Source organism: Lissotriton helveticus, chromosome 1_1 (genome assembly GCF_964261635.1).
Source record: "Lissotriton helveticus chromosome 1_1, aLisHel1.1, whole genome shotgun sequence".
In the NCBI taxonomy this organism is placed as follows: domain Eukaryota; kingdom Metazoa; phylum Chordata; class Amphibia; order Caudata; family Salamandridae; genus Lissotriton; species Lissotriton helveticus.
The window spans coordinates 113,415,687-113,442,400 of record NC_136057.1 but is presented as its reverse complement, the minus strand read 5'-3'; the positions used below and the strand labels follow the sequence as shown (position 1 = coordinate 113,442,400).

The 26,714-nt window shown below is 45.8% G+C and overlaps 1 protein-coding gene across 4 annotated transcripts in view; it reads right to left on the bottom strand.

The window, feature by feature from the left end:
- Positions 1 to 15,374: 15,374 nt before the first annotated feature.
- LOC144763108 (uncharacterized) overlaps positions 15,375 to 26,714 on the bottom strand; it is a 58,123-nt gene continuing 46,783 nt past the window's right edge. For all 4 annotated transcript variants that reach the window (XM_078648519.1, XM_078648447.1, XM_078648679.1 and 1 more), the window contains one exon: positions 15,375 to 20,937. In XM_078648519.1, the coding sequence (XP_078504645.1) occupies positions 18,533 to 19,510 (978 nt within the window). In that variant the 5' untranslated portion in view covers positions 19,511 to 20,937 and the 3' untranslated portion in view covers positions 15,375 to 18,532. The remainder of the gene's footprint in view (positions 20,938 to 26,714) is intronic.

The window sequence follows — 26,714 nt, the reverse complement described above, 5'->3', positions numbered from 1 at the left end:
AGGGGAGGTGGGAGGGAGAAGCAGGGGACGCATCGGCGGGAAGGGGAGAGGAAGGCCGGAATGCTTGAGAGCTACAGAGCGAAAAACTGGGGCAGAAGCAAAGAATACAAAGAAAAGGAATACAACAGTGGACACAAAATAATACAGCAGCAGAATATAAAAAAGTAATACAACAGTGGGTAACAGATACCGCAAAAAGTAATACAACAGCAGACAAAAAACAGGCAAAAAGGAACAGAGTGAGCACACAGATACTTACGGCTCACCACTGGGCCACCAGGGATGAGGCGCAGGAGGGAGCCTGTGGGTGGAGGAGGACCTTGAACCTGCGGCAGCAGAGAGATCAGGGAGCAGGGACATGGGCACAGACAGGTAGAGCTGTGCGGCGTGGGGAGCGACCTGCCTGGATCAGGGTCAAGGTTCGCACTCTTTTCACAGCGCAGAGGCCGCCATAAGAAGGGGAGGTGGGAGGGAGGAGGAGCTGGGAGGAGAGAGCAGGAAGAATGGGCGAGCGGGGCCCCAAGGGACACAGTGGCAGGAATGGGAGAGGAAGGCTGGCGTGCTGGAGGGCTACAGAGAAGGAAAAACAGGCAGAAGCACAGAATACAAAGAAAAGGAATACAACAGTGGAAACAATATAATACAGCAGCAGAATACTAAAAAGTAATACTACAGTGAGTAACAGATACCGCAAAAAGTAATACAACAGCAGACAAATAACAGGCAAAAAGGAACAAAGCGAGCAGAGCACACAGATACTTACGGCTCACCACTGGGCTAACAGGGATGAGGCGCAGGAGGGAGCCTGCGGGTGGAGGAGGACCTTGAACTCGCGGAAGCAGCGAGATCAGGGAGCAGGGACATGGGCACAGACAGGTAGAGCTGGGCGGCGTAGGGAGCGACCTGCCTGGATCAGGGTCAAGGGTCGCTCCTTTATCTCACTCTTGATTCATGGCTATTTAATCCACCACCAGCCACTATCGGCTCCTTTATCTGACTCTTGATTCGACCGCGTGGCTCTTTAATCCACCCCAGACACTCTCGGCTCCTTTATCTCACTCTTGATTCCACCTCATGGATCTTTATTCCACCCCAGACACTCCCAGCTCCTTTATCTCATCTTGATTCCACCTCATGACTCTTTAATCCACCACCAGACTCTCTTTAATCCACCCCCAGACACTCTTGGCTCCTTTATCTGACTCTTGTTTCTACCTCATGGCTCTTTAATCCACCCCCAGACACTCTCGGCTCCTTTTTCTCACTTTTTTTTTTTAAATATGTTTATTGATTTTCAACAAGAGAGAACATCCATATGCATGTCTAATAGCACATTCTGATCCATACAAAGATACCCCCCCTCCCTGACCCAAGGCTGAGATTGACATAGTACCAACTTGGTCTAAACGTACATTTGGCTGAATACCATTGTATATGTAAAAAGAAAACTGATATCACGCAGGCCCTGACATAGACATGTCGCAAAATTGAAAATGAGCCATCATCATAAGCAGTATAACGTACAAATGTTCCCACCATGGAGCGTTTCTGAGGGCGATAAGTGAGCTCGAGCCGGAGGCCAGCCCAAGCATATACATATACTTTCACACTGAATCTGGACCGGTGAGCAAATATGACTCTCGGCTCTTTTATCTGTTACATGCTCAGTTGTGCGCAACACGTGGCCGACAGCACCCTCGTTCACGAAGAAATCGGCTTCTTCCCATTGCCTGAAACTACAATTCCCATGACTACTTGCACCAGTTTGGTGCGACGGCGTCCCATAAAGACGGACTCTCTACAGAAAACGCTGTCGTATTTTCCATCGCGTTCTGAGTGCTGGGATCTTCGTCCTGCTGGTGCTCGGGCGGCATTGTCGGCCGCCTCCTTGTTCTGCCCTCTGTTGGTGGGCTCCTGGCCAGGATCCTTGCAGAGGACGGCTTTGTGATTCTTCTGATCGGCATTTTCGGACGATTCTGAGTCCCACCCTTCTCCCTTTGGTGAGTCCTACTTGGTGCTCGTGCGGGAGAAGGAGTCTCCTTGTTATACTTTTCCGATCGGCATTGTCGGCCAAATCGGATTCTGCCCCCCCCGTTGGTGAGTGCTCAGTGTGTACTCGTGTGAGGGACGGTTCTTACTTTTCCAATTGGCATTGTCGGCCAATTTACTCTTTTGTATTTCACCCCGTTGGTGAGTGCCTGCATCGCGCTCGTGTGGGGGACGATTATTCTTGGGGCATTTAGCTCATAACGTGGAGGTGTCTTTGCCAGTTCTTCTTCCTGCTTTCCTTCAATGAAGGCTCTTATCTCAAACAGAAGGGAACTACGAGAACTAGCTCATGGTAACCCTGCTTATGATTTTACTTCACGAGTGTTATACATAGGTGACTTTTATTCCGGAGTACTCTTACCTTAATTCTGTACAAACTTACCTTTACTTAGTATTGATCACGGAGCAAAAACACCCATTATTTACTGCTGGGGCCATGGCGCTATGCCTACATAATAGTGTCCAATATGATTCAGCGAGTACAGACAAAGGGTATGTTAGGCGGGTTTCTTACATCTATGGGGGTATAGGAGTACCACCATATAGATATTGCTATACTTATGTATACCTGTGGTTGTGTTTATGTTTTCCCTCTACAGTCAGAGTTTACTTCGGATCATAGGATTGATTGCAACAGGGCTCAAGCACAGTTGTCTGCTTTTTGGTTTATTTACAGGTACTGCAATAGTATTTGATTTATTATTGTGGAAATAGTCTTGATAGAGTACTTGGTACTTATTAGTTGTTCTTTGTTGTTTCAGGTCTCCCTCCTTGCTGTCCCCTTCCCTTCCTTCCCTCACTTGATCCTGCCTCTGACATGTGCCATTACGACTAGTAGGCTTGGCTAGATCAAGAGGTGGACATTTCTGGCATCACACTGATCCTGAGGACTGACGACGTAACATTATCTCACTCTTGATTCCACCTCATGGCTCTTTAATCCACCCCAGACACTCTCGGCTCCTCTATCTCACTCTTGATTCCACCTCATGGCTCTTTAATCCACCCCCAGACACTCTTTAATCCACCCCTAGATAATCTTGGCTCCTTTATCTCACTCTTATCTCACTCTTGATTCCACCTCTTGGCTCTTTAGTCCACCCCAGACACTCTCTGCATCTTTATCTCACTCTTGATTCCACCTCGTGGCTCTTTAATCCACCGCAAGACACTCTCGGCTCCTTTATCTAACTCTTGATTCCACCTCATGGCTCTTTAATCCACCCCAGACACTCTTTAATCCACCCCCAGATAATCTTGGTTCCATTATCTCACTCTTGATTCCACCTCTTTGCTCTTTAGTCCACCCCAGACACTCTCTGCATCTTTATCTCACTCTTGATTCCACCTCGTGGCACTTTAATCCACCCTCCGACACTCTCGGCTCCTATATCTCACTCCTGGAGGTCCCTGCGTTCTCCCTTTGGCACTTTTTTTTATCTTTCTCTTCCTCTTTCTTCCCGCTCGTGTGTTTTTCACTCCCTCGTTATGGGTCAAAGTCGGATGAGGGAAAATAAGTGCCGGCCTCCTAAAACGAGAGTGCAGATGGGCCCCACCTGCAACCACCGGCTCAAATTAAGCTTTAATCAACATCTTACCCCTTGGTTGATAAATGAAAGAATTTAGGGCAATCGGGCGGGGTGAGGGGAAGAAGAAAAACAGGCAGAAAGGAGAAGAATGGAAGGAAAGAAAACACAAAAAAGAGAATGCTAGAGGAAGAGAATACGCACGAGTCACTCCATGACCGCATCTCCTCGACCCATCACTGTGGACTTCTGATACAGCGAATATCTGCGTCTTAGCTGTTGCTTCTTGCTCAAACGCTATGCTAGTCTCATGATCCTATGGTTAGGGGGGTAATCTGGCCTGGCTCATGGTGGTCTCATGATCCTACAGGTGGGGTAATCTGGTCTGGCTCATGGTGGCCTCATGATCCTACGGGAGGGGGTCATCTGGTCTGGCTCATTGTGGTCTCATGATCCTATGAGTGGGGGGTAATCTGGTCTGGCTCATGGTGGTCTCGGGATCCTATGGGTGGGGGGTAATCTGGTCTGGCTCAGGGTGGTCTCATGATCCTACGGGTGGGGGGTAATCTGGTCTGGCTCTTGGTGGTCTCATGATCCTATGGGTGGGGGGTAATCTGGTCTGCTCATGATCCTACGGGTGGGGGGGGGTAATCTGGTCTGGCTCTTGGTGGTCTCATGATCCTACGGGTGGGGAGGGTAATCTGGTCTGGCTCATGCTGGTCTCATGATCCTACGGGTGGGGTAATCTAGTCTGGCTCATGCTGGTCTCATGATCCTACGGGTGGGATAATCTGGCCTGGCTCATGGTGGCCTCATGATCCTATGGGGGTAGTCTGGTCTGGCTCATGGTGGTCTCATGATCCTACAGGTGGGGGGTAATCTGGTCTGGCTCATGGTGGTCTCATGATCCTACAGGTGGGGGGTAATCTGGTCTGGCTCATGGTGGTCTGATGATCCTACGGGTGGGGGTAATCTTGTCTGGCTCATGGTGGTCTGATGATCCTATGAGTGGGGGTAATCTGGTCTGGCTCATGGTGGTCTGATGATCCTATGGGTGGGGGTAATCTGGTCTGGCTCATGGTGGTCTGATGATCCTATGAGTGGGGGGTAATCTGGTCTGGTTTATGGTGGTCTGATGATCCTACGGGTGGGGTAATCTGGTCTGGCTCATGGTGGTCTCATGATCCTACGGTGGGGGTAATCTGGTCTGTCTCATGGTGGTCTCATGATCCTATGAGTGGGGGGTAATCTGGTCTGGCTCATGCTGGTCTCATGATCCTACGGGTGGGGGGGTAATCTGGTCTGGCTCACGGTGGTCTCATGATCCTATGGGTGGGGGGTAATCTGGTCTGGCTCATGGTGGTCTCATGATCCTATGAGTGGGGTAATCTGGTCTGGCTCACGGTGGTCTCATGATCCTATGGGAGGGGGGTAATCTGGTCTGGCTCATGGTGGTCTCATGATCCTACGGTAGGGGGTAATCTGGTCTGTCTCATGGTGGTGTCATGATCCTATGAGTGGGGGGTAATCTGGTCTGGCTCATGGTGGTCTCATGATCCTACGGGTGATCAGGCTCATGCTGGTCTCATGATCCTACGGGTGGGGGGGTAATCTGGTCTGGCTCATGCTGGTCTCATGATTCTACGGGTGGGGTAATTGCTCTGGCTCATGGTGGTCTCATGATCCTATGGGTGGGATAATCTGGTCTGGCTCATGGTGGTCTCATGATCCTACGATAGGGGGGTAATCTGGTCTGGCTCATGGTGGTCTCAGGATCCTATGGGTGGGGGGTAATCTGGTCTGGCTCAGGGTGGTCTCATGATCCTACGGGTGGGGGGGGTAATCTGGTCTGGCTCTTGGTGGTCTCATGATCCTATGGGTGGGGGGTAATCTGGTCTGCTCATGATCCTACGGGTGGGGGGGGTAATCTGGTCTGGCTCTTGGTGGTCTCATGATCCTACGGGTGGGGAGGGTAATCTGGTCTGGCTCATGGTGGTCTCATGATCCTACGGGTGATCAGGATCATGCTGGTCTCATGATCCTACGGGTGGGATAATCTGGTCTGGCTCATGGTGGTCTCATGATGCTACGATGGGGGGGTAGTCTGGTCTGGCTCATGGTGGTCTGATGATCCTACGGGTGGGGGTAATCTGGTCTGGCTCATGGTGGTCTGATGATCCTATGAGTGGGGGTAATCTGGTCTGGCTCATGGTGGTCTGATGATCCTATGGGTGGGGGTAATCTGGTCTGGCTCATGGTGGTCTCATGATCCTATGGGTGGGGGGTAATCTGGTCTGCTCATGATCCTACGGGTGGGGGGGTAATCTGGTCTGGCTCTTGGTGGTCTCATGATCCTACGGGTGGGGAGGGTAATCTGGTCTGGCTCATGGTGGTCTCATGATCCTACGAGTGATCAGGATCATGCTGGTCTCATGATCCTACGGGTGGGATCATCTGGTCTGGCTCATGGTGGTCTCATGATCCTACGATGGGGGGGTAATCTGGTCTGGCTCATGGTGGTCTGATGATCCTACGGGTGGGGGTAATCTGGTCTGGCTCATGGTGGTCTCATGATCCTACGGGTGGGGGGTAATCTGGTCTGGTTTATGGTGGTCTGATGATCCTACGGGTGGGGTAATCTTGTCTGGCTCATGGTGGTCTCATGATCCTACGGTGGGGGTAATCTGGTCAGGCTCATGGTGGTCTCATGATCCTACGGGTGATCAGGCTCATGCTGGTCTCATGATCCTACGGGTGGGGGGGGTAATCTGGTCTGGCTCACGGTGGTCTCATGATCCTATGGGTGGGGGGTAATCTGGTCTGGCACATGGCGGTCTGATGATGCTACGGGTGGGGTAATCTGGTATTGGCTCATGGTGGTCTCATGATCCTACAGGTGGGGGTAATCTGGTCTGGCTCATGGTGGTCTCATGATCCTACGGTGGAGGGTAATCTGGTCTGTCTCATGGTGGTCTCATGATCCTATGAGTGGGGGGTAATCTGGTCTGGCTCATGGTGGTCTCATGATCCTACGGGTGATCAGGCTCATGCTGGTCTCATGATCCTACGGGTGGTGGGTAATCTGGTCTGGCTCACGGTGGTCTCATGATCCTATGGGTGGAGGGTAATCTGGTCTGGCTCATGATCCTATGGGTGGCCTGGCTCATGCTGGTCTCATGATCCTACGGGTGGGGGGGTAATCTGGTCTGGCTCATGCTGGTCTCATGATTCTACGGGTGGGGTAATTGCTCTGGCTCATGGTGGTCTCATGATCCTATGGGTGGGATAATCTGGTCTGGCTCATGGTGGTCCCATGATCCTACGATAGGGGGGTAATCTGGTCTTACTCATGGTGGCCACTATGGGTGGTCTGGCTCATGGTTGTCTCATGATCCTACAGGTGGATTCTTCTGGTCTTGCTCATGGTGGTCTCATGATCCTACAGGTGGGGGGTAATCTGGTCTGGCTCATGGTGGTCTCATGATCCTACAGGTGGTGGTAATCTGGTCTGGCTCATGGTGGTCGGATGATCCTATGAGTGGGGGGTAATCTGGTCTGACTCTAGGTGGTCTCATGATCCTACGGTGGGGTGTAATCTGGTCTGTCTCATCGTGGTCTCATGGTCCTACGGTAGGGGGTTAATCTGGTCTGTCTCATGGTGGTCTCATGATCCTATGGGTGGGTGGGATAATCTGCTAAATTCTGTGAATAGATTGAATCAAGTGTGATTGTTCGATCTTTGCTTTTTAACTGTATTTTCCAAATTGTCGAAGTCGTGTCAGCAAATGTCAAAACTGTACATTTCTGGTTAATGAACCGTTCGTGGAGAGCGGTGGCATCCACACAGTCATCGAGTTGGTATTTTTCAGAAATCAGTCTACAGCGAAGCATTGTTACTGGTTACCTGCTGTTCCTCCAGGTTCCTGGTCTACTAATTTGGGCATAACTTTGTTCTCTTTATAGCATCACTTTGTTTACTGTGCGGTAACATGGGCTTCTCTCCTCCACACTTCCACTAAGCGTTATTGCATGGATTCAGAGGAAAGGAGGGATGGCCAGTTCAGACGTTCAGTGCTTCAGGGTCTTTAACAGCTTTATTTAGCACCGTAATGACTCTTGGTTTGGTTCCAGAATCATGCAAGTCTTCCATATCTATGGTGATTCACAAGAAAGGGGGGGCGAGATGACCCCTCCAACTATCAGCTAATTTCCTTCCTAGACAACATCAGGAAAACCTTTGGGAAACTCTTACAGTCACGACTCAAGACCTGGACAGAGGAGAACTATATTCTCTCTAACCTTCAGGCCGGATCCTGAAAAGGCCAAAGTAGAATTGCCCCGGCTCTGAGCTTGTACATGATCTGTATGAAGTACGTGTCCCTGGAAACTCCCCGCTCTTCGTGGTCTTTGGAGACCTAAAAATAGGATTCTATTCTGTTGCCGCTCCGTCCTTCGGAGTCTTCTGGAGGAAGGAAGTTCCCAAGCAACTATTTGAGTATCCGAAAGGATCTGCCCCGCGGCAATCATTCCAGAGTAAGATTCAGTGTAAAAGGAGAATGCACAGAGAAGTTTGAAATAAACATTGGCGTTGGGCAGGGTTGCGTACTTGCCCCAGCTTTATTCAACATTCACATCACTGGAACTGATTCTCTCAGGAATCTTGGTCTCCATGTTCCGATATTGGAGAAGGAGAATATTCCGATCCCGCTGGTTGCAGATGATACAGTAATATTAGCGCATACTGAAAAAATCAATGCATCAACTTTTGGAAGGCTTCGAGCTATTCTCTAAAGTACAGAAGTTAATAATCAATAAAGAGAAAAATATATGATCATTAATCCTAAATCAAAGTTATTGTTCACATTCAGGATTGATAGTAAACCAACTAAGCTAATTAAAACATGGCTACCTCGGCATACGAATGGATGACCATTTATATTGGAAAGCTCATCTGGCGAAGTCGGAAACAAACTTGTCACCACGATTCTACATTTTGCTAACTCAAGCAGCAAGAGACCAATAAAACTAGCACTGACACATTCAAGACAAATGCACGGGTGGCCTGCTCTTATGGTGCTAACTGTGGGATTTTACCAAGGTTCACGCTGTTCAAAAACTGGGAAAATGTTCTTGTAATGTGTACTGATCCTGGGTCCTGGCACCCAATGACAGTATTAAGAGCTGAGTATTGAAAACCCTGGATTTGTTATTTACGTTAGGACTAAGTGTCTTTTAGGTGAGGCCTTATGTTGTTTATAAAGTGCACCGACAGACCATTCTCTAAACCGTCCCTTTTCTACATGTTAGCCACCCATAAGGTAGGCCCTAGGGCAGGGTGCATTGTATGTGAAATGTAGGACATGCACTGAATGTGTGTAGCATGTCCTGGTAGTGAATTACAGCCAATTTTGTTTTTCACTACTGCAAGGCTACCTGTTCCCACAGGCCAGAATGACAGTTTGGTTATAACACCTTATAATCTTAATTATCCCAGGGAACATGGTAGAAACACGAATTTAATATGCCTGAACTCAGAATGATAAAATACATCTTTTAGTGAAGTTGGTTTTAAACATTCTGTGTTTGAAACTACCACTTTTAGAAATAGGTATTTTCTTGCCTAACCATCCAAGCCTGCTTCTGCAAGGCTGTGTATTCCATGTCTGGCTTGTGAGTGACAGGGGTTGAGGGGGCTCCAGGAGACAGGGTGAGTCAGCACTGGGCTGAATAAACCTATCTGCATGTGGTGGGGGGAGTAGCACCTGGGCCTGAATAGGGCTGTGTCTGCCTTCCACAATGCTGGCGCCACCTCCTGTGGTGTGTCTGTTGACCCTGGCCCACCCTGACAAAGGAAGAAGTTGTGCACTGGCAGGATGCACCCAGAACTGGTTTAGACTAGGTACAGACACTCTCTGCCTTCAGAGACAAAGGATTTGTGTGTATAAAAAGGGGGAACTAGACCCCAGAACTTTAGATCACTTCTGGGAATCAAGGAGAAGAACAAGAGAATCAGCAGGAGTTTTTGACTACCCCTATACGAGTGTGTTGTTTGCTGGGGATGGCCTGCAGTGGTTTCTTTATTGCCAAGGAAAGGAGAAAAGACTTTTATTGAAACTTTCATCATCTTACAGAAAATCTCCAAGGTCTAGAATTTGAGCTTGCCTCCTGTCTGAAGTCTCAGGGATACAAAGACTTCACCCCATCTGCTTGCCTGCATCTGGAACTTGCTTTTCTGGCTGCTACAGAAGGAAATTGCAAAACCGACGCCGGAGAGCAAAGCCATAATCTGCATCGAAGCCGTGAGCGCTGCTCTGACTTACAACGTAGACCCGACGCCGGCCGCCGTGCCATATCGACGCCAACAAGCGACATCGTAACCTGCCACAAGCCCTGAGCGCTGCACCGACTTTGTGACGTAGGCCCGATGCCAGCTGCTATGCTGCATCGTCTCCAAAGTCGACATCATTGTGGAGCCGATCCTCGACGTGGGTGGTCAAGAATCCATCGACATCGTGACATTGTATGGAACCGTGGTTTCGGCGCTATCGTAAGGAAACAACACCTCCCCTGCTTTGTGCAAGCATCGAGGACCTGACGCGTAGCCTCCCCTGAAGCAAGGAACCGACGCAGCACAGCGCCAACTACGCTGCGAGCTGTCTTTGTTTTCACTTTTCCAAGGTACTGTTCTTTGTGGGTCTGTTTTGACTACGCGCTCGAAGCCGCGCACCTCACGGTCGGCGCCATACTTTGGGATTTCTTTGACCTCGACGTCGTGATAAGTCCAGTTGGGGTTATCTGTTGTGAATAACCTATTTTGAGCTACTTCTACCATCTTATTTCTGCTTACAGTATTGTGGATTTTTGTCGTTTTGGTCTTGTGTTAAGTCTATATTAAGAATACTTATTTTTATAAAACCTGTGTGGTGTACATCTGTAGTGTATTCCCTGTATTACTCTAAGTGTTCACAAATGCTTCACACACTGCCTCTGAGATAAACCTTCCTGCTCGTGCCAAGCTACCACAGGGTTGAGCAGGGGTTATTTTAGGAGTGTCACCCCCTTACAGAGTCTCTTTAACAACCTTGACAAACCTTTCCACCACACCATTGCTTTGTGGATGGTACAGGGACGCCTTCTTATGCTTGATCCCCCTGGAACTCCGAAACTGTTCCATGACTAAGGTTGTGAACTGAACACCATTGTCTGACAAGAGTGTTAACTGGAAACCCTCACGTTCAAATAACCCTTCTAGAAACTCAATCACTTCACCAGACTCAACGGAATAAACCACCTTTGATATCAGGACAATGGGAAAACATATCAATACACACGATCAAATAGAGATCCTGAGTCTTCAACTTCACAGGTCCCAAAATATCTATAGAAGTGTACACCACGGACCAGTAGCCTGTTCCCTAATAACCATGGGTTGAGTCCTGCACTTCAATATCCTGTCATACACGCACATTCAGCACATTCACGCACCAACCTCTACATGTACATCCATGGCAGGCCGCCAATATTCTTACCTGATACTTTATTTTGTCTTGGCAATGCCTATGTGCGAGGTGTGAGCACTCTTTACTAGCTTATCCCTTAGTGCAAGGGGTGCAACCAATTTACTACCACACACGAGGAGACCATCCTCGCCCGCCAGATCTTCCCTAACTTGCCAAAAGCCTTCGAGGACCTCCTCACAGTCCTTCTTCTCACACTAACTACCTGTGACCATGGTGAGGACTTTCTGCAAGTCTAAATTGATCATGTGATGTTCCCTCCACTCTCTCTCTGAAATCAACCCTTCGCTAATCACACACAAATTAATTCCTTCTTCCAATTATTCACCTCCAAACCTCTCAACATCATCTGTCGTTTCGCACTCCATACCACGAGTCTTGACAGACAGTGTGCCAGAACTGTAGAGCCACAACCCACTTCCGTATCCTATGGGAGACAGAGTCAATGCCTTTCTTGGAGAATACCTCCCTAAGAGGTTTGTGGCCAGTACGAATTCTGAACCTTTTCCCCCACAAATCCTTTCTCAGCTTGCGCACTGCCCAGGAAAAACCCAGAGCTTCTTTCTCCACAACAGAACAGTTGCATTCAGCACCCCTCAAGGGCCAAGAGAGGAAAATAATTGTTTTAACCTCCACATCAACCTTTTGCAAAATAACTGCTCCTAACCCCTTTGAGCTGGCATCAGTGATGAGATAAGATACCTTTGTGGGGTCAAAACCTCCTAGACAAGGTGTTTCAATCAGATGTTTCTTAATGCACTCAAACTCTTCCTCACAGCCCTTGGACCAAACAAATGTGCCTCCCTTCTTGAGGAGAGACCTCAAACAAGAGGTTTTCCCTGCAAAGTTCGGAACAAACTTGTGATAAAATTCAGCCATGCTTAGAAACTTTACAAACTCTTCTTTGTTCAAAGGGTTGTGCAAATTACAAATGGTGATTACCAATGAGTGTTTAGGTTTGATGCCTGCAGCGGACACAAAATGCCCAAGGTACTCTAATCCTTTGACATCAAATTTGCACTGGTCAGCAAGAAGGGTGAGGTCAGCATCACATAACTTCTTCAATACTGACCTCAGCCTCCCATTATGTTCCTCAAGATCCACACCAAAGATGAGCACATCATCTTGGTACACCTTGACACCCTGAAGGTTTCCAAGAATGCCCTCCATCGCCCTCTGAAAAACTGAGGCCACAGAAATCAGTCGAAAGGCATTCTTAGAAACCTAAAGGTACCAAAGGGTGTTACCCAGGAGGTAAGGTCCTGGGAAGAGGAGTGAATGCTCTGAATGTTCTGAAGAGGAGTGAAGGCTGGCCTGGTGATAGGCGGAGGTCAAGTCCAAGGAAGAAAAATACCTTGCCCACTCAAGAGAACACAGCATTTTAGTTATGTGGGTGAAAGCATAATGATCAACAATAACTGCTTTGTTGAGCTCCCTCAAGCTGACACAGAGCCTAGCCTCCCCATTGGCTTTGCGGGCCATCACAACAGGAGAGACCCACTCCGTTGCTTCAACTTCTTGAATGATAAACTTGGCTAAGAGATTGCCTAATTCAACTTTCATGCTCTCCCTTACTTACAGAGGTGCATTTTTGACCTTAGCTGCTTTTGGAACAGAGTTAGATTTGACCTTTATCCAATGTACATAGTTTTTTAAACAAACACAGTCCACCAGCAAAGACCTCAAGGAATTCCTTGATCCAGTCTCCATTAGCATTACTAACAAACCTAACTGGTGGTAATTAGTTTAGGCAGACATATCTCATTGGGATAAAGGCAGATATGTAGATCACGTTGATGGAAGCAACTTATGAGCGAGTCCCGCTTCATCGACACATAGATTTTACCAGGGATAACTCTCCCTTTGAAGTCAATTGTGCCCCAAAAATAACCCAGCAACTCAATAGTCACCATACCTTAACCTTTTGGTCTAATGTCTGGCTTCAACAGGGTGGCTTTGCTCAGCAGATTACACTCATACAATGTTTTGGGGACTAGCGGTATCTTGGCCCCAAAGTCAAAGAGCATGCTCACTGGAGCATCAGTGATCAAAACTAGCTCCTGAGGGCCATCTCTAGCATTCCCTGTGACAGGAAGAACATTGATTCCTTCCAAATCTTCTTCATAAAGATCAACTTCCCTGACTTTTTTATGCCCGTGGCCCGTTCTGCAGCTCTTTGAGACGTGACCTTTTCTCTCACAAGTTTTGCACATGGCCTTCCAGCCAGGGCAGTCTTTAACCCGTTGACTGTGGGGCGAATTTCACCGCTGTGCGGGCATATTAATGAGTGGGTGCAGTTCGGACAGCCCCTAGTCGTCCTCCGCACATGCCCACTGTGACGTTAGGGGGCCGTCCGACGCACGCAACGGGTTAAAGTTGGCGATATGGCCAGAGTTGCTACACCTGAAGCACTTCCTCTGAAAATTCTTTGTGTTAAACGGCTTTGAAGTGGTGTTCAATTTGGGTTTAACAAATCTATCCACCACCACCTTGACATTAATGTTCTCCTTTTTATCACCTGTACTGTCTTTGCGTATAATATCAACACACAGTTTTGAATGCCCATGACTTTTGGCTATGGTCAGCACTTCTTGAAGCGATGGTGTGTCTTTTTGCCACAGGGCATGTCTCGTTTTGTCGAGGGCGCATCCTAACATGAACTAATCTCTTAAGCGATCCTCTAAAGCGGCGGCAAAATTGCACGTGGAAACCAATTTGCGCAAGGATGGTATGTACTGTTCGACCGACTCATCCTGCCTTTGCATCCTTCTCCCGAAGTGATATCGTTCAAGGACAGTACTCACTTTGGGGAGGTGGTGCAAGTCCAACTTTTTGAAGCAGATCTCGTATTCATTAAGAGTGTCAGAGTCACTATCAGAGAGTTCAGGAAGGTGTTCAAAGAATTCTTGTCCCTAAGAGCACAAACAATGCATTAACCATGAGGCTTTCCTCTGCACTTAAGGAAGTGCCACAGACACGAGCATAATGTGTGAAAACCTTCTTCCACTTCAGCCACGAGAGAGGAGGAACTCCTGGAGATGCCAACAAGAAGGGAGGGGCAGTGACATTATGTATGATGTACGTACTATGTTTTGACTTAGTTACTACTTAAGGGTGAACTTCAGTGATCTGCTTACAGTGAGCAATATCCACAAGCCTTATAAACTGTGCGCATCAGCGAAACTGCGTGCAACTTCAGCAATTAAAATTTAGGCCAATGAGCGCAATCCCAGAAACTTAATTTGCTGTACGCATCAGCGGAACAATCAGCCCGATTACTGATGGCACATATTTATATAGTGAGGAGTCACTTCAGTCTGGTGCTCAATTACATGTGTAGATGTGAGTCTGGTGATGCCTGATAACTGAAAGGCACATATTTGTTTACCTACAATTTCATATATGTCTGATTTATTATTCCTATTACAGTGCCTTCTACCTTGAGAAGGCCCGTCGTAGACCAGTGTGTGGACAAAACCCATGCAGACAAATCAAGGACAAAGGGATTGGGACATGGTCTAGGGACATTGACAACAAATCCTACATCAAACCTCACGTTTAACTGATGGAGCGCTATGAGCGACCTGAAGCTTAATACTGAGAAAAAGTAACCTGGAGAATTGCTGCAAGTTCAAGTAAATTAAAAAAAACTAATAAAGAACTACATAATCACAACTGTGTGACCCGGAAGGCGATTATTTCTCAACATAGCCCTTCTTTGCGATCACCTTACAGTGCTCAAATTATCATCCGCGCTAGAAGAAATGGGAGTCTGGGGTGTCTGGTCACAGAAGCTCATTTACATACAAAAGGGGGTGACAGCCTGTTCACAACGCACAGCACAACTTGTTTACGTAAAATGCTTGTACACAGAACAGGATAAAGTCTTGTGTTTTTTTCTCATTTTCTTTAATATATCCTGCACCTCGCTCTCTTCTTCTCTTTCTCTCATTTCATCATAAATTACCCAATTTCACTATTGCTTTATCAGCACGGCACAAGCCGGGGGATGGGGGGGGGGGTAGCCACAGTTTAAGGGGTTCCCCCACTATTATCTAGAAACGGGACTCAGTTCCACCTAGATCCTTAGTCTGCAACTGGTAATTGTTACTTTGTGCCCCAGCACTGGAGACACAGGCCTCTGAGTGTTTGTTTGTGCGAGTGGTGCAAGAGAGGAACAGAGAACTTGACAAAATTAGCCCTTCTATTGGTTAATACATTGTAAATGTGAAACAGTTTGGGGCTTAAGGGCTGGATAAAGAATAACGTCAGGAAACAAACGCAAATTAAAAGCACATTTTATTTATTCACTGAAAACGGTTTAAAAATGTAATTTCCAAGTTCCACATCTCCGTTTAAAAATATTTACACTTTCAGTCAATTCCGAGTTTAGTTACAAACTGATAGTGGGAAACACATATGATGTATAAAAACTATAACCGAAACATTATTTTTACATTATTTTATATTTCTTGTTTTGAAACTGAGTCTGCTGCGTACAGTGGCTCAATTCTGGTAAAAAGTTTGGTGAGTCACAAAATGAATAGGGAGAGCCAAGTCGGAGAGGAGCCAAGGGTCGCACTTAGTAATAAGGCCTGAGTCACGAGCTGATCCATCAACCGATAACAGTGTGTAAAAGATGCAGCAAACGTTACTTAAAACAAGGTATATGCTCTTTTATATCTGAAAATAGGTTATTTCTTGAACACCTGTGCTTCGCTTTAGTTCATTACAGATACTGCAGTGGCATTTGTTAATAGTAATACATACATTTTACCAATGAAGCTTCCATCTCCAGAGCTCTGACAACATGTCCACTCTGGGTGTGTTGGGTTTATACGTTTTATCACTAATCCGACAAGTTAGCTGAAAATACACCTGTTAGTCCCAGTATTGTTCTGTGTTGCTTTTACAGGTAGTGTGGTCAGGTGCGATTGAGTGTTTTTTTTTGTATCTCTTCTTCACCAAATAAAAATCTTTTAATCCACATTGTGCTGTCTCCCACTGTGTATCCTGGTACATCATGTCACTTTTCTATGTGTACGGAAGTGAACAATCACTGGAAACAAACACTTTTATAATTCTGCAAATACTGTTATCTGTTTTTCTTCTTTACTGCTAGACAGGTCTTCTATCATTGGTATTTTTAAGTCCCACATAATTTGAATTTTATATTTTTCCGTAATTCATTCCTCTCACAATAACTGCACTGTTCTGCTCTTGTCTATGTCCTCAGATGGGTCAATATTATTTTTGATGTTCTTAAATTCTTCCCGGAATCTCTGCATCTCTAGCATTATTTCCATGTGAGTTAAATGAAGGAGTGTATTCACTGAGGGCTGTGTGGGATCTAAAATTGACAAAAGCCCTTCTCACTTTCATTGCCCTTCTATGTTTTCCCCCTGTGTGTGTGTTCGCTGATGACTTTGAAGGTGTGATAACCGACTAAAGCAGTGTTTCCCAAACTGTGGTCCGCGGACCCCCAGGGGTCCGTGACACATTCCCAGGGGGTCCGTAGGCAAGAGTTTTAAAAGCAAAGACACTTTGTTGTATATTTAGCAGCCTTCCAGCAACAATAAAAGTGTCAAGAGAATGCCAGTGATTAATGTACCAGCTGGAGCTGAGGAGAGTTTTGTTCAGTGGTAACTTTGATTGAACTAATGTAGCACAGAGGGTTAATGTGCCTACTGCAAAGAACATGTATCATACATCTTAAAAAGCAGTATTTTTTGTGCATAGGTTCGTGGTTACTGCTTTTGTCACAGAAATTATTTTGTTACTGTGCACTTCATAAGTGACAATCATAATCTAGCATAGGGACCTATAAACTGTCATCAAAGAGCTGCTTTCCCAGTTATTCATTATCCTGATGCTGCTAAAAAGATTTATTTGGGTGGAAATGCATTTTTAATGTTAAAGTCAGTGCTAGCCACTCTGTTATGTTCTGAATCCTGAGTTTGTGCTTTTCCAGACTAAGCACTCTTTAAGCATTTTATATACACACTGATTTACATGTATGATTCAATGTCTCTATATGTGTGTGATGTAAAGTGCTCTGACATCCTACAATGGTATGAGAGATGCTATAAAACAAATGAAATACATGTGACAGAGGGGCTATTACTTCAATATAAAATACTGATGCCAGATGTACGATCTGTTTTTATATGCGTGAACGGGTTCGCGAACCCGTTTATGCATGCAAAAACCTATTGAGCCATGCACATAGGCTATTTCGCGAGTCGCAATTTGTTTGCTACTCGCTAAATAGGTTTTGCAACTTGCTGTTTGGAAGGGGTATTCCCAACCAAATAGGGAGTCTCAAAACCATGTACAAATGTTTTGCGGTCGCAAAACAGTCACAATTACCACCTACTTCAAGTAGATGGTAATGCATTCGCAAATGGGAATGGGTCCCTAGGGGACCCCTTCCCCTTTGCAAATGGATGCAAAATTATTTTTTAAGGGCAGGCAGTGGTCACAGGGACCTCTGCCTGCCCTTAGAAAATGAAACAAACACGTTTAATTTTCTTTTTTATTTTAAATGCATTGTAAACAGTCTGCATTTTTGTTTTAAAACTGCTTTATTTAAAAGCAGTCCGAGACATGGTGGCCTGCAGAGCCCAGCAGACTACCATCCCTGGGAGGGCTGGCATTCCCAATGGGCTCGCAAATTGCGAGAGGCTCATTAATATTAATGAACCTCACAATTTGCGACCCCATTGAGAATCCCAAACAGTGTTAAACACACTGTTGTACATTTCATTTAGCGACTCGCAATTTGCCACTCGCAATGTGTCGCCAATTGCGAGGCGCTAAATGAAATGGTCGTACATCTGGCCCCAAAATCCTTAGTACCTTGATTATTTGTTGTGTGTGCACACGTGTATTTTTTTCGAATTACTGTTTTCATTTTGAAATTTAACTCATACAAATTGCTTGGGGGTCCCCGGCTTCCAGTGGTGACTCAATGGGGGTCCTCAGGAGTCAAAAGTTTGGGAACCACTGGACTAAAGCACTTTGCTCATTCACTGCACTTGAATGGTTTTTCCCCTGTGTGTGTTCGCTGATGTCTTTGAAGGTGTGATAATTGACTAAAGCTCTTCACACATTCACTGCACTTGAATGGTTTTTCCCCTGTGTTTGTTCGATTATGACGTTGAAGGTGTGATAACAGACTAAAGCACTTTGCACATTCACTGCACTTGAATGGTTTTTCCCCTGTGTGTGTTCGCTGATGTATATGAAGGTGTGATAACCGACTAAAGCACTTTGCTCATTCACTGCACTTGAATGGTTTTTCCCCCGTGTGTATTCGCTGATGACTTTTTAGCTTTGATAATCGACTAAAGCTCTTCCCACATTCATTGCACTTGAATGGTTTTTCCCCTGTGTGTGTTCGCTGATGTCTTTGAAGGTGTGATAATTGACTAAAGCTCTTCACACATTCACTGCACTTGAATGGTTTTCCCCTGTGTGTGTTCGATTATGACGTTGAAGGTGTGATAACAGACTAAAGCACTTTGCACATTCACTGCACTTGAGTGGTTTTTCCCCTGTGTGTGTTCGCTGATGTATTTGAAGGTGTGATAACCGACTAAAGCACTTTGCACATTCACTGCACTTGAATGGTTTTTCTCCTGTGTGTATTCGCTGATGACTTTTTAGCTTTGATAATTGACTAAAGCTCTTCCCACATTCATTGCACTTGAATGGTGTTTCCCCTGTGTGTGTTCGCTGATGATGCCTTAATGCTGAAGAGCTGCAAAGACTACGGTCACATTCACTGCACTTGAATGGTTTTTCCCCCGTGTGTGTTCGATTATGACTTTTTAGGTCTGATAACTGGCTAAAGCACTTTGCACATTCACTGCACTTGAATGGTTTTTCCCCTGTGTGTGTTCGCTGATGTATTTGAAGGTGTGATAACCGACTAAAGCACTTTGCACATTCACTGCACTTGAATGGTTTTTCTCCTGTGTGTATTCGCTGATGACTTTTTAGCTTTGATAATTGACTAAAGCTCTTCCCACATTCATTGCACTTGAATGGTGTTTCCCCTGTGTGTGTTCGCTGATGATGCCTTAATGCTGAAGAGCTGCAAAGACTACGGTCACATTCACTGCACTTGAATGGTTTTTCCCCCGTGTGTGTTCGATTATGACTTTTTAGGTCTGATAACTGGCTAAAGCACTTTGCACATTCATTGCACTTGAATGGTTTTTCTCCTGTGTGAGTTCGCTGATGATCCCTTAATGCTGAAGAGTCGCAAAAACTACTGTCACATTCACTACAATGATACGGTTTTTCCCCCGTGTGTGTTCGCTGATGTGTTTGAAGGCTTGATAATTGACTAAAGATCTTCACACATTCACTGCACTTGAATGGCTTTTCTCCTGTGTGTGTTCGCTGATGCATTTGAAGGCTTGATAACTCACTAAAGCACTTTGTACATTCACTGCACTTGAATGGTTTTTCTCCCGTGTGTGTTCTCTGATGTCTTTGAAGGTGTGATACCCGACTAAAGCACTTTGTACATTCACAGCACTTGAATGGTTTTTCTCCTGTGTGAGTTCGCTGATGATACCTTAATGAAAACGAGACGCGAAAACTACTGTCACATTCATTACAATGATACGTTTTCCCCCGTGTGTGTTCGCTGATGTCTTTGAAGGTGTGATAACAGACTAAAGCTCTTCACACATTCACTGCATTTAAAAGGCTTTTCCCCTATGTGTGTTTGCTGATGACTTTGAAGGTATGATAACTGACTAAAGCACTTTTCGCGTTCATTGCACTTGAATGGCTTTTCTCCTGTGTGTGTTCGCTGATGTTTTCGAAGGCTTGCTAACTCACTAAAGCACTTTGCACATTCATTGCACTTGAATGGTTTTCCCCTGTGTGTATTCGCTGATGTCTTTGTAGCTCTGATAATCGACTAAAGCACTTTGCACATTCACTGCACTTGAATGGTTTTTGTCCTGTGTACGTGTGCTGATGAAGCTTGAGTAGTGATGACAAACTAAAGCTCGTGCTGCATGTGTATGATTCTTCTTTCTTGGTTAGTGTCTCTGGGTCGGGTATATATTTGTCTACATCCCATGACTGCATTTCCTGATGGGCGAACATGGCTGATAAAGCACTTGTGTTTTTCTCACACATTTAATATGTGTGCGGTATTTTACACGTTTGATTTCTGTTTTAACAATAAAATGCAATAGCCACCAAATATTTGCCACACTCCTAATACGTAAAATGTGTCTTTGTAGGCGATTGTGCCTTTAGATTGGATTATGGCTATGCACGCTTGTAGGTAAAGATGTATCTTCCTTCTGGACGGTGCAAATTGGGACAGTCTGTTGTATTATAGATAGACAAACTCCTCTTTCCTTTACCCGTCAATTGTCAGGCTCCACTCTGTTGTGCTCTTCTCTAGTTACTGTGGTTTAGCCAGAAAGAGTTTACAATTCTCCTAGAGCACGGAATGATGGCTTGTCATCAATTTAGAAAACAGAGCACTGTGGTAATCACATCATACCGATCCCATGATCAAAGCTGGTGTTAGGCACTTTTATAAAGGAGGCGGTTTGTTATTATTGTTGCCTTAATTTTCCTAAGGTCATTTCTTCGTCTTGTGGCGTGGAGGTGCACAGCTCAGACTCTTACAATCACTGAACTGCCCTTGATACTTCATCCAGGATCTGTCAGTTTGTGTGCAGGTTCCCCTGTCGCCGACTGCGCTGATGTTTTCCTGAATACTGTAGCTCATTATTTCTGCTATGATTGAAGATTTACAGCATTCGCTTCATTATTGATGGTCATTTCATACATTCAAGGCTTGTTTTCTGTTGGATGTAAAGATATTTCAAATTACTGAATTGAAATGGAATGAGATTTCACAATGTTTAACTAGTTGTAAGAGACATTTCGGGGGAGATTTACCAAATCTCCACACAATGCAGCGCAGCCCTCCCCCGCGAGGCTGCGCTGCGTGGCGCGACAGGAAGGGAACAGGAGAGCACCATATTTTCAAAGATATGGCTCTCTCCTTCCCTTTCCCTTGCGTCGGCACTGATTACAGCGGCCCTGCATCAAGCACACACCTTAGCACCAGAGCGCTAGGGTGTGTGTGTGTGAGTCCAGCATCGGTTTTGTACAGGAAGGACACCGTTCCTGTACAAAATACTATGTCAGACACGAGGGAAGGCTTTTCCCACTTTGTATGCATGTTGCGCAGTGCAGCACGCATGCAAAGTCAGAAAAGGAAACAGAAATTAATTCATTTCTCCTTCCTTGTGTCTTGTTTAAAAGGGTGCAGTTTTCTCACGCTAAACCCAATCTACTGAATTTGGTAAAATGGGTTTAGCATGAGAAATCTTGGGTGGTTGCACGGGAATGCCCATGCACCCCCCTTGGCAGGCCCCCATGGTGCAAAGTAACGTGAAGCAGTGCTATGCGCTGCTTCACATTACTTTTACATTATTTCCAGCGCTAAAAAAGTTTAGCGCTGGAAAGTAAATTAGGAAAAAAAGATTTTGCGCTTTTTTGTGCCACTTTTGTGATGCAAATACGGCGCAACATATTAGTATATCTCCCTCTTCTTCTTTACCGCCTTTAAAAATTAGCAAGAAATATTTCATCATACACAGATATTTAACTAAAGGTTCTGTTGATCAGGTGACATCTTATTAATGTCTGAAAAAGAGGTGATTTACCAGTGTTTACAGAGTAACTTAGCAAAGTAAAGGTGCTCACGGAGCACCCAAGTGCTTGAGGTTTTGCTTAAGATAGACGCATATGGTCAAGATTTCATTTAAACAACAATAGAGTTTAGAAAAAGAGCTGGATCAGGCTGGGCTGCAGAATTTCCAGTAACTCTTTACGAAGTATACATCAAAAGCAACTCCATTTACACACTTCTTCTCATTCTTTCCGATTCACTTAAGATCATCTCAAATGCCAACTCCTGTCTTTACTCGCTGTTCATAAGTCACCTTTGACACTTTCAACAGCTCCCTTGGTTCAAGCATTTCTGGTTCCTTCTAACCTGGAAGATTGGAACATTATTGTGGGTTGAGGGGGGTTGCCTATCGCCATAACATCTGTCCATCTCCCTGAAACTAGTGCCGCTTACAGAGCCTGGTTCTGGCCCTGGAAGACAACTTTAAAAAGCAAGTCTTTAGTTCTTCCTAAAGTAGATAAAGTTCTGTAAGATGCAGCTCCGTCCGGGGCTTTTGTGTAAAACAGAACGAGGGGTTCAATGTAAGGCCCATCCTTTACATTATAAGCGCAGATCAGGCAAACAAAAGTTGATTCATATCATTTAATATTCAATGAGATCAGTCATTTAGTACTTATAGAGAATCCATCACAACCAATAATTTACCTGACATATCCCCGCAGCAGATGTGCGCCTATTACTCGTTTTCCCCCCTTTTCCAACATTACATGGCATCTGGCATGACGTTGTCCTTTTGGGGCCCAGGATGCCATTTGTGACCGGATGGGCATTTGGAAGAGCAGGAGGAGGTGTCAGTTATCCACAGGTGATGCGGCATTTCTACCTTTCCAGATTTCTCATATTCAAGTTGACCTATCGAAGCAAAAGGAGGGGCAGAGCCCTATGATCCTCTAGAGCCTTGGCCGCTCACTAGAAAACGACGACAAAGGACAGGACTCTAACAGGCTAAACTGATTCAACACAAATATGAGGTCAATGTATTATTTATCGCCTTAATGGTCCAAAAGTCACTCTGGAATTAAATCAATACTATTCGAATAATCAATGTTCGATTCATAATAGAGGCATTGCTGTGCTGCAATAAAAGAAATCAGCGGCAACAATAGCTATTCTCACAACAAAGTGTACTTATTTCAAGTTTGGTTTGCATATTTTACAAGAAGGGGATAAAGCGACAACTGATAGACAACATTATAAAGCTTACCAACTTGCCTTATAAAGGTTACGGGTACTTTTAGAACAACACAAAGGTTAAGGAAAAGCCGAAGTATCAAGGTAGACAGTGTATCTGCAATGACGGACAATAACCCCTTATTAATAGTGACCACATACCAACCGTCTCCAGGTAGGAGCGCCTAATTACAAAAGACCTGCTAATACGGCGAACGACTACAGTGCATCAAACTGTGACTATGACATTGTTCTATCAAAACATTTGAATTCTGCGTTTGTTCTTCTCGTTAGGTCTTGATCCTGAAAGATATAGGCTGATGGGGTTCGGGCTTGTGCTTTTGAACGCTTCAGGACTTCGCGGAACGAATGTCACCCAAACATCGCACCATTTGAGGAGGCCATTGGGGTGAGAGTTGGTCGCGTAAAATGGAGAGCCACGATAAAAGAACTGTTCGAAGAAGCACTGGGTCACCAGCTTCTCAAAAGGGCATGATAGCTGTCCAGAGGGCCAGAGAGCTGGGTGGGGCCATCAATGTAAGCAATGGCCAGTAGCCGCCACGGCTAACTTGTAACTCCTGGGTCAGTTTGCCTGTGTGGTGGCAGCACAGTAAAAATATACAAGTCACTATTCATAGTGCACCAACCAGGATTCAAATTTGCGACCCTCCAGTTTGAGACAAAGACATCAGAAATTATAACACTAAGCCCAGTGCCCCAGGCGATCTGAACGGCATCGGAGTTGAGCCCATTTACGCACATGCAGGCCACAGGCTGTGTGTCCAGCAGCTTCATACGAGATCTCAAACTCCCTGACATACCAAGCCGCCTAAACGTTTCGATCATAAAAGGCTACTCCAGGGAGTCAAGTGCCTTATCGGCATCAGCCTACTTCATGTCCCGCCCTCCCGCAGTATTTAAATCGTGTCATTCCTAACAGCGCGCTGATTGCTACCGTGCTGTTTTTTCTCTCCCCTGAGGCGGAAGCCGGGGGTTCTCTCAGCTACCTTGCTACTTTTATTTTCCACATTACTGTCATCACGATATTTTAAATCGCCGCATGTTCTCAAGTAGAGTACTTACTTGTTAGAACTTTTAGATCACTTGTTAGCCAGAAAATCGCCTTTACCGATTCCTGCGCAGCCGAGTAGGAGCTGGCGCAGAGAGATAGAAATAGGGCTTACCGCCACTGAAAGCCGCCATATTGAGAGGGGTAAGGGATTTACACTCTAGCAGCAGGACGCCTCCCACCCTCCTAAACACCCTATAAATTCCCTATGTCATCTCGTCCACGCAGCGGGCGGGCGCAGCGGGCGCGCCGGCGGCACCCCAAAGGCAAGCCCGTCTGCGCCCGTCCGTGCCCGACCGGGACCAGAGGCCACCCCCCCTGGTTGCCCCCAACCACAAAGGCTAGCTTATAATAAGGACTTTCTACTTCGATCCTGTCCTCCCATTCCCGATGGCTGCCTTCATCACTTCCCCCCTCTAGAAACCCCCCATGTATGTCCTCACTGTAAACTTGAGCTAATTGACCACCTCACCCAATTGGATTTTAAGGACTACCAAATGTTTCTCCTTAACTGTCGATCTCTGGCCAAGCATAGTCTGGAGATGTCGCTGTTGTTAGAGGAACATATGCCGGATGTGGTATTTTTAACTGACACCTGGCTTACCCAATATTCCCAGCCTGATATAGTGCAAGCCCTCATTCCCGGCTATCAGATAGCCCGGTTAGATCGACCACAAGGCAAAGGTGGAGGGCTGGCTATCATTTATAAAGACATTTACACATGTCGCTGCCTAACGGAATCCATTGCGGACTGTGAAAGTTTCCCTTTTGTCATTGAATTTACACCTAACAATAGCTTCGCTGGCATTCTTATTTACCGTCCTCCTGGTCTCATAAAAACCAGGAGGTTTTGACTGAATTAGTCACCTCCCCTCTCTAATTTTACCTTACTGGGAGATTTTAACATTCATTTTGATAACTTGCTAGACACCACTGCCATGGGAGTCACAACCAGTTTAGCTGCTATGCAACTAGATCAATTGGTGCCAGGACCTACACACAACAAGGGTCATCTTTTAGACCCAGTATTTAGCAATAGCAAAACTCTAAAGGTTGGCAATATGAGCCATCTTCCTTGGACTGATCATTTTTTAATTTCCTTAACTTGGTCCATTCCCAAAATTTTACCTTCTATCCCCCCTTCTCGTACCACCCGAAATTGGTCAAAGATCAAAACAGACGAATGGATGAGCAATCTTACTGCCACTAATCCGTCACTCTCTCTTGATCCTTACGCTAACAATGAGCTGTTTAACAACTGGATAACAAGCTCCTTGGACTCTGTACTTCCCTATCGAACCTCCGGTGCTAGAAGGAAACAAAAAACCGCCCCTTGGTACTCAGAAGATCTAAGGGGAAAAAAACGCCTCTGTAAAAGACTAGAGAGGAAGTGGCGCCTATCCTATGAGCCTACGGATAAAGCGACCTACAGAGAAGCAATTAGGAACTACAAAAACAAAATCAGAGATAAACAATCCATACATTATACGGAAAAGATTAAACTGGCAAAATCTAAGCCTAAAGAAATTTATCAGATTGTGAAAACACTGACCAGGTTGCTATCACCGTTATCAGATGATGACAACTCATCCTCTCGATGCGAGGAACTGGCCAATGCCTTTTTTCTAAAAGTAAACACAATCTATCTCTCCTTCTCTGACCCAGAAACTGATTTGTCTTTGCAAAAACCTAATCCATCGATTACATCAGCGGTCTCCCTCCATAAATACTCTCTGGACCACTTCCCAATGCTGCACCTTGACACCCTTGAGACCTTGATTAACCAAATCAAATCAGGCTCACCTTGTGACCCTGCCCCCCCCTGAGATGTTGACCCAAGTTAACGAAGTCATTCTTCCCAATCTAATGGTGCTGTTGAGTTCTTCCATTACGAGTAGGATAGTTCCACAGTCCTGGAAACAAGCCATGGTCCGAGCATTGTTAAAAAAAAACACCCTTGACCCAACTAATTTTAATAACTATCGCCCGATATCATTGCTTCCTTGGGCTACCAAGATCTTAGAGAAACACATCAACATCAGTGTAACCCAGTTCTTCGAGCATAACCATCTGCTCGACACCTCCCAGATTGGCTTTCGCCCAAAACACGGCACGGAGACAGCCCTGTTGGCAGTGACAGAAGAGACTAGGCGGATACTCGATCAGGGAGGGTCAGTGGCAGTGATCCTCCTTGACCTGAGTGCCGCCTTCGATACGGTCAACCATAAAATACTTCTGGACCGCCTCCTCGATATGGGAATCTCGGGAGAAGCCCTGGAGTGGTTCAGGTCTTTTCCATCAGACCGAACCTTCCAGGTCTTTGAAGGCACATCGGTCTCCTCGAAGAAGCCTCTGGGATGTGGGGTTCCGCAGGGCTCTTCATTGAGCCCTACGCTCTTTAACGCCTATGTGAGACCGCTGGCTGGAATAGTACGTCCGCATGGTATTAACATCATCACCTATGCGGACGATACCCAGCTAGTGGTCTCTCTTGCACAAAGGAGTACCCCACTACCGCAGTCCAACCTAACAACCTGTCTCGAGCATGTCAAGAGCTGGATGACTAAATCATGTCTGAAGCTCAACGATGATAAAACTGAGCTGATGCTTCTAGGCCCTCCAACTCTTTCCACCTTGGAGAT